Genomic DNA, 7,786 nt, shown 5'->3' with positions numbered 1-7,786 from the left:
ATTTCCACTACCTGCGTCTGACGAAGTGGGTATTCACCCACGAAAGCTCACGCTCCAAAACGTCTGTTAGTCTATAAGGTGCCACAGGATTCTCTGCTGCTTATACTGTAACTTGTCATTGTTACTTACTATTGCTCAGGCTTACCTTTGTGTGGTATTCTAAAGCATCCAGTTCACCTTGGTTGAACACACTACACTTTCTTTTACGTTTCTGCAGTGAACAAAATATGGGAAAAAAATATCAGCTGTGTTACTACATGGCAAAAATATGCTAGAGAAACTATTAAAGAAAGGTGATACAAAGGGTTTGATGTGTCAGTCGTTGGTCATCGGGGGAAACATACAGAGCATGGGGGGACGCTGGCAACTGGTTACGGTTCAGCATATAGTACACACAGCCTGTACATGCCTTCAGAGCTTGTAACAATTTACCATACCCTTCTTTTTATGAATTTAAGTCCTTTGTCATAGTCAGCTTCTGATGGTGCCACAGTCATTTTAAAACTGTATATACTCGATCATAAGCCGGTTCATTTATAAGCCGATCCCACCCACAAGATGGATAAGTAAAAATGGAAAATTTTTATAACCTGTTCATCAGCCGACCCTATAATTCGGGGATCAGCAAACTTTGGCTCTCGGGCCATCAGGATAAGCTGCTAGTGGGCCAAGAAGTTTTGTTTACCTCGAGTGTCTGCAAGTACGGAGGTAAACCTAAGCAAACAAAGTGTCCCAGCACGCCAGCTGCTTACCCTGGCAGGCTGGGACAGCAACTGGTAGAGAAATTTTGGGGTGGGGGGGAGAAGCTGGAAGTCAGGGGAGTAACCCCTGTGACCACCTCCCATATGACCCACCCTGGCCTGGCCTGGGACACCTCCCCCTCCCCCACACACTGTCCTCATCCCATCCCTTCCCACCTTATCTGGGGAGGGTCAGGGGAGGATGTTATCTCTGACCTGGCTGGAGCTGCTCCAGCAGGCTGAGCAGCATAGCCGCAGTCTGCTCCGGCGGGCCAGACCGGGCAAAGCAGCCGCATGTTCCAGCAGGCCAGGCAGCATGACTGCAGCATGCTCCAGTGGGCCGGGGGGGGTGCAGCCACAGCCTGCTCTGAGGGGTGGGGCCAAGCGGCATGGCTGCAGCCTGCCAGCCCCAGAGCTGCAGCTGCTTCGGAGGCTGGGCGGAAGAGCAGCTTGGCCAGAAGCAGCGAGACTCTAGCCCCGACTCTTCCCTTCTGGCTCTGCTGCCTCTCCTTGTTCCTTCTACTGGGGGAGTGGCTGTGTCCCACCTCTCCCTCTCTATACCCGTTCATAAGCCGACTCCTTTCTCTGGTGCTTCCCTTTTTACTAAAAAAATTCGGCTTATGAACGAGTATATACGATAATCTGTGCTGTCAGAGCCTGTATCAGCCTATTTGCCAGTGCTATTCAATGATATGCCACTTCACAGCTCATATTAACTCTAATCTTCACTGCTTAGCTTTTCTGTCTCCGGATGAAAATGCTATGCAATCTTTGTTTGGTTGCCAAGCCCAGGTTATTGCCAACAAGAAACTGTCACCTAACTCCAGAAAGATACAGCCCATAAGTTGATTTAGCCCATACATCATATACACAAAATTTAAAGGGAACAGATGAACCTCATATTTCTGTATTTCAATGAATGCTACATGCAACACATCAGCAAAATTGTCATGAAAACTTTCAAGCCCAGGCACAAAATATGTTTACACACCCTTACCATGTTAATTTAAAAAAATAACCCTCAGAACTACTTAATCAACCTTGGCAAATAAACTTTCTTTAAATACAATCTTGTGAAAAGCATAAGTATAGTCCTGCAGTTGTAAAACAATATTTGCTATTAAAGTAAATATATATATTATATATATATAAAAAAAAAATTCCCCTCTCACCCCTATGGGTGGTATGTGTCTTCCTCAACCTCGGGTCCTCTACCAGAGGCCTGGGAGTTTGAGGGTTCTGCCGCAGTATCTGAGCTGTCTAGCACTGCCCGCTGTCTTATGAGACAGAGAGCTCTGATGTTGTTCCTGGATCTGTTGAGCACTCAGCCAGCTTAGGAGTCACAGCCCGAGTTGCTGGCCTACCACCACTGGGACCATTGGGCCTTCAACTTTCCACATCCTCTTAGCGTCCTCTTTCAGGCCCTGACTTCTCCAGCCCTTCTTCATAAGTCCTTCTTTCCTCAGTTGCTGTCACTTGGCCTGCTATATCCTATCACACCGCTGTCTTCTACGGTCCTGGTTTCTATTACACAATGTCTGGTGATATGCCAGTACTGCCGTCCGTTGGATCTGAAGTCCACAGAAGCTAGCCCTGCTATTCTCCACAACTTCTGTGGAATCTCCATCTGGTCTTGGGAGGTCTAGCCCAGTTACGCTGTGAGATGTTCCCTGCTACACAATGCCAGACACTTGTTGTCGCGTGTTTCAGTGTATGTGTCTGCCTGACTCTTACACCCTGCCACTATGTGTTTGACTGTCTTGAGCTCTCTCACAGTCTGCACCTTGGAGTCCTCTCTAGTGTGGTAGACCCCTGCTTCACAGTGGATCTTGGTGCTCACGTGCCTTATGTTCCCTGGGCTGCTATGATCAGTGCCTCAGTGCTGTCTTTTTAGTCCAGCCCTTTCCAGCCACTGGTAGGATTTCCCAATGGCAGCACCTCAGCATCTGCGATGTACATCCCATGCGAGGTCTTGTCTCGCCATGGCACTTCTTCTGCTGTCTTCCTGCCATGTCTGTGGCTGCTTCAGGCATCTCTTCAGCAGCTCATTTCTGGGGGCATCTTACTGATGCTACTCCTGGATGTTCCTGGGTTTCGTCCAGCCGACAGTGCTTTGACGCTCACCATGTGCCCCGCCCGCCTTCTTTCGTGCTGGTATCAGTCTTGGGTGTTGGACTGTGGGTGGTGGGGAAACCTCCGTGCATTGTGAGGAGCTTCCGGTGCTTACATCGGCAGCATTCCATGCCCCTCCTTTGGCCAGTCAGCGATACCAGCAAGGGCAGTCTGATGACCGCAGGGCAATCTGATGACCGGAACAGGCGTTATCTGTTCGATGCGCGTGGATCTGTTCTTCCCACTGAGCTGGCTCTTCGAGGACCTGCTCTTATCCTGTGGTGATACTTGGATGTTGCTGTTTCCTTGCCTCACTATCGTGGTGTCCCATGTGTAACTTTGCGACGCCAAGCGATACTTGTAGCTGGTCTGTATGTCTACTATTGTGGCCCGCTCGGTAGTTCACCCCACACATCTTGGACTACCTTTCTCGCTTCACTACCATCCGCGTCAGCACTCTTCCAAGTTCCGACCGAATGAATCCGATTACCCACTGCTATATCTGCTCAGGTGGGATTAGCGAGTCGAATGTTATCTCGTTCATTGGTTAGCATTACAGCTTAGATGTCTCCATTGTAGAGGAGGGCGCTGGATGTATGTCCATCTCTGACTGTACCGTATCATCCTTGAGATTATCTGATGGCGTTGGAGGCGGGTTTACCTATGGCAGACACAGCTAGCGGCGGACAGTGATCACCTTGGGTATATGCCCTGCCATTGAGGCACTTGTGCAAGCTGCCTTGAAGGTTGACTTCCAGTGTTGTCGGTCCATAGTCCCATTGAGCTCTTGAGGAGGTCCTTAGTGTTCCTGTTGACTTTGTTATAGTGGCCAGACCCATGCATTAGAATCCACGTGTGGGCATGAGTGATAGGCTTTCCTGTAGTCAATCCAGGCTGTGCCTCAGATTGGCTGTCTAGACCTATGATCTTGGGCGACTCGCTTATCTATGAAGCAACTGGTGTTTGGAGCTTCTTTGCGGTGTTGTTCCAATGCCCTTCCTGAGCTGTGCTCATGTACTGGCCCAGTATGGTCTGTAGCTTGGCAGCGTATGATGCCTGATAGGACATTTCCATTTGTGGGGGGCATGAGTTATTGGCCGGTAGTTGGAGGGTCTTGTTCCTTGTCAGGGGTCTTTCCATGATCGCACTTGTCGCTTCCTATGTGTAGCCAGTTTGAGTGGGGCGCTGCTGTAGCAGCGTTATCGGTGTTGCTGACGCGTTACGAGCACTGCTGTTAGTTTCTTTAGCCAGTAGGTTGTGATAGTGTCTCGTCCAGTTGCTGTCAGCCTCGTTCATGCTTCTTGACCCTGCTGTGCTGGATATCTTCTTAACTGTGATGGTGACTGGTTTCTTGTTCTGGGAGATTGCCTGTTGCTCCGTTCTCAGGTTCTGCAGCCACTTAGCCACTGGCGTTATGGTCTTCTCTTTCTCCCATATGTTCTTCCAGTGACGGCCGTTCAAGTTTTTCGTGCTGCTTGGTGGGCTCTGCCTTTATTGTGTTGTTGATTGCATTGGGATGTACACTGGCGCAATGTTCTTTGGAGAACAGGGCATTTACTTTTTTGGCCTCTGCTTCTCTAGTGTATCTCCTTAGCCTGGTAGCCAGTGCTGTGAGCCTTTGTTTAGCAGTCTCTAGGGCTTCAGATGGAGTCAGGCCCTTGTATTTATACATATATATATATAATATAAAAATATATATATATATATATTTGTTTTTATTTTGGGGGTCAATAAATGAAGTGCAATAACAATTGACAAAGTCCAGAGATCCATTATTTTGCCCATCTTTATTAAATTTTCAATAATACAGCATGAAGAGACTTTAATATATACAGTAGAACCTCAGAGTTACGAACACCTTGGGAATGGAGGTTGGTTGTAACCCTGAAATGTTTGTAACTCTGAACAAAACGTTCTAGTTGTTCTTTCAAAAGTTTCAAAACTGAGCATTGACTTAATACAGCTTTGAAACTTTATTATGCAAAAAAAATCTGCTTTTAACCATCTTAATTTAAATGAAACAGGCACAGAAACAGAACTCTTCGTTTTTTAGTAATGTACGTTTAACACAGTACACAGGTCTCTGCTGCCACCTGACTGTATACTTCTAGTTCCAAATAAAGTATGTAGCTGACTGGTCAGTTCCTAACTCTGGTGTTCATAACTCTAAGATTCTACTGTATATATCCTAAACCTAGTCAGTTCTCCAATGGACATACTGCATACCCAGGCACACTCAAAGAGTGTAACAGATTTAATATAGAACAGCAAATATGCCAACAAATGCTGTAAAAGATGTAGTAGAGTCAGAAAACAGAGTGTGTAATGAAAGGTGCTTTCTAAATAACATATCTGGACCAAGAGCATTTTCAGAGGTATAGCTGTTTATTTGACTAACAAGCTTTTATTGATTTAAAATCAGTAGTGAACTGCATACTTTTCAAGCTTACACATAATCAACAAAATTGTGAAGTTTAATTGCAGCTTTGTCACCGATGGTTAGGCATTAGCCAAAACACAAACAAACAAAACCTCAACAACTTGACTCTCAGATCTGAGACTGTTTGTAAAAAAATAGTTGTTAAAAAAATAGATATGCCAGTTGTTTATAAATTGAGCATGTTTTAACCAAGAAGTCATTCAGAGTCTAACATGTTGCCCAAAGTATTTTTTTTTTTTTTTTTTTTTTTTTACAGAACATCACTACTGTAAGGTTACCTAAGCATCTAAAGTTCCATTACAAAGGTCTCTTTTCAGTCTTTTCTTCCTAACATTGCTCTTTTGGGCTGAAGTGATTCATGATGGATTTCAGCCAAAGTTACTCTTTTTTAAAAGTTTGAATAGAAACCACCCAGCCATTTTAGAAATGTTATTTAGAAGAAAAAAATAGAGGATATCAGATATCAACACAGCTCCACTTAAATCGGTGAATTTACACCATCTAAAGATCTGGCCATAGATTTATTTTAGAGAGGAGTAATTATTTAGGGGGAGGGGTAAAAATAATTTTAAAATAGCAGTACACAAAAAGTCCAACTCTGTATGTGGCTAGTTTTCCCTCAAGAAGTTAGAAAACATTAGAAATCAAAAACAAGCAATTAAAAAGTCATTTCTAAGCTTGCTGGGCAGGCATCTGCTAATTTTCAGAGGAACTGAGCAACTCACACTGAAGTCAGCTCAGCACTTCTGAAAATTCAGACCATAGGTGTTTAGCAGATGTATGCTAAACTGTACAGGACTAATAGCTTGAAAATGAGGTCATGAGCCACAAGGCCCTGACATCATCTTGTTAAGGAGCTGGGTAAATCCCTGCGAGTATCTAGCAAAGTCTTTGGTTTCACACAACTTTTAAGTGCAGAGCTCTTTCACATTTTGAAATCTGCTGTGGATATGCTTCCTCCTCACCCCACCCGCCAACAATTTGTGCTTTAACTTATTTCAGAAAGTAGCAAGACAATTTACAAGAAGTTGTTATGATAGATGCACAGTTATTTTATTAATTGTCTTTTTTTCCTCCTGTAGACCATACCTTTCTAGCACTGGCAATCGGATCCCCATCGCTGTTCTTGGCTCCTTCGTGCTGCTCTGTTCCATTGTCACTGCCTTTCCCCTCCCTCGGACCAGCATCAGAGCTTTCTTGCTGGGGCTTCTGTTCGGAAGTTGAAACTATATGGGGCTTAAAAACATGAAAGAACTCTTCCCGAAACACATATTTTTTCTTTAGTGTTGCCCCTGTTCTCTCTACTGCAGCTCCAGTAGAGTAAGTAGTATCAACAGTGGAAGGAGCAATAATATCCTCTGTAGAAGGAGCAGAAGAAACAGGAGCAACGTGAGAAGCTGAGGGAGCAGGGCACTGGCAGGAGGGGCAAAGCTGGTAACTAGCATTGTTGATGAAGGAAAGATGATCCAGTAGCCACCCAACTGACAGCTGATGCACCACAGACATCACATTCTCTCCTTTTTAAGAACAGTCTCTGAGAAACTGGAACTGAAATTCATACTCGCTTTCCAGTTTAGGTTTTTCCTGTAATTAATACAAAAGCAGACTTTATAGAATTATTAAAGTGTATTAAAACAATGCCTAAAGTATGCTAAGCATTTCACACATACAGTCTCTTGCCAGGGCCGCAGAGAGTGGGCTCAGGCCCCAGTGAAAAAAAAATTTCGGGCCCCCCAGCAAAGGTGGACCTGCTAAACAGGGCCGATGAAGCTGGGCCCTGGGCCCCCTTCCAGACCGCCGGGCCCGGTAATTTGTACTACATTCCCCTACCCTCCCCGGCCCTGCTGTTGCTGACCCCCACCATGCAGTTAATAACTCTGCAAACTCCAGCCTTTAAACTCTCTCGCCATAGTACTCTTACTGTACGTTTATTTCACAAGCGTCTCTAGAATATACAGAATAAATGCCTGTTATAACATGCCACAATTCCCTACTCCATGATTATCCCTTTAGCAGCTCTGACAGTGTTTAGGTAAACGGAGATCTCGTGCTAGACAACCCCTGACACAGGAATGCGCGAGTCTCCCTTTGAAAATAACGTGCCACGAATTCACACACAGCGTGGTCAGACTTCTGCAACTTTCAGGGTGGGCAGAGAGGCGGTCGGTCGGGTCACCTGACATCTGGAAGGGCCTGCAGCGCCAATCGCAGCCAGCCCTACGGAAACCCAGCTTTTGCCCTGATTGTTGTTATGCACTCGGCCCTCCAGCCACCTGCCCCTGTTTCGCCCGGCAACGGCTGTCCCGGGCCTCTGCCTCGCCGCGCTGGCCCGCGACCTAGGCAGCGCCTTGACTGGGGGGAGAGCGAGGCCGCTCGTGGGACCCCTGCTCAGGTCCCAGAGAAGCCCCGTGTGCCCTGCCTATGTGAACCCCAAGTACTGGCCCCTCAATCTCAGAAACTGGCAGGCGCACATCCGGTTGTGCGAGGAGAAGCT

The 7,786-nt window shown here is 46.1% G+C and overlaps 1 protein-coding gene across 4 annotated transcripts in view; it reads right to left on the bottom strand.

The window, feature by feature from the left end:
* METTL4 (methyltransferase 4, N6-adenosine) overlaps nt 1–7,786 on the bottom strand; it is a 36,809-nt gene that overhangs the window by 28,748 nt on the left and 275 nt on the right. For 3 of the 4 annotated variants that reach the window (XM_032772520.2, XM_032772518.2, XM_032772521.2), the window contains exons 2-3: nt 6,382–6,876; nt 146–211 (exon numbers count right to left, since the gene is read on the bottom strand). In XM_032772520.2, coding sequence (XP_032628411.1) covers nt 146–211; nt 6,382–6,798 — 483 coding nt within the window. In that variant the 5' untranslated portion in view covers nt 6,799–6,876. Of the gene's footprint in view, nt 1–145; nt 212–6,381; nt 6,877–7,410; nt 7,734–7,786 lie in introns of those variants that run through there. The other variant, XM_032772519.2, reaches the window with a different exon arrangement.

The sequence above is a fragment of the Chelonoidis abingdonii genome, chromosome 2 (assembly GCF_003597395.2).
Source record: "Chelonoidis abingdonii isolate Lonesome George chromosome 2, CheloAbing_2.0, whole genome shotgun sequence".
Classification (NCBI taxonomy): Eukaryota; Metazoa; Chordata; order Testudines; family Testudinidae; genus Chelonoidis; species Chelonoidis abingdonii.
The sequence above is the reverse complement of the archived record's forward strand: the minus strand, read 5'-3'. Positions and strand labels throughout refer to the sequence as shown.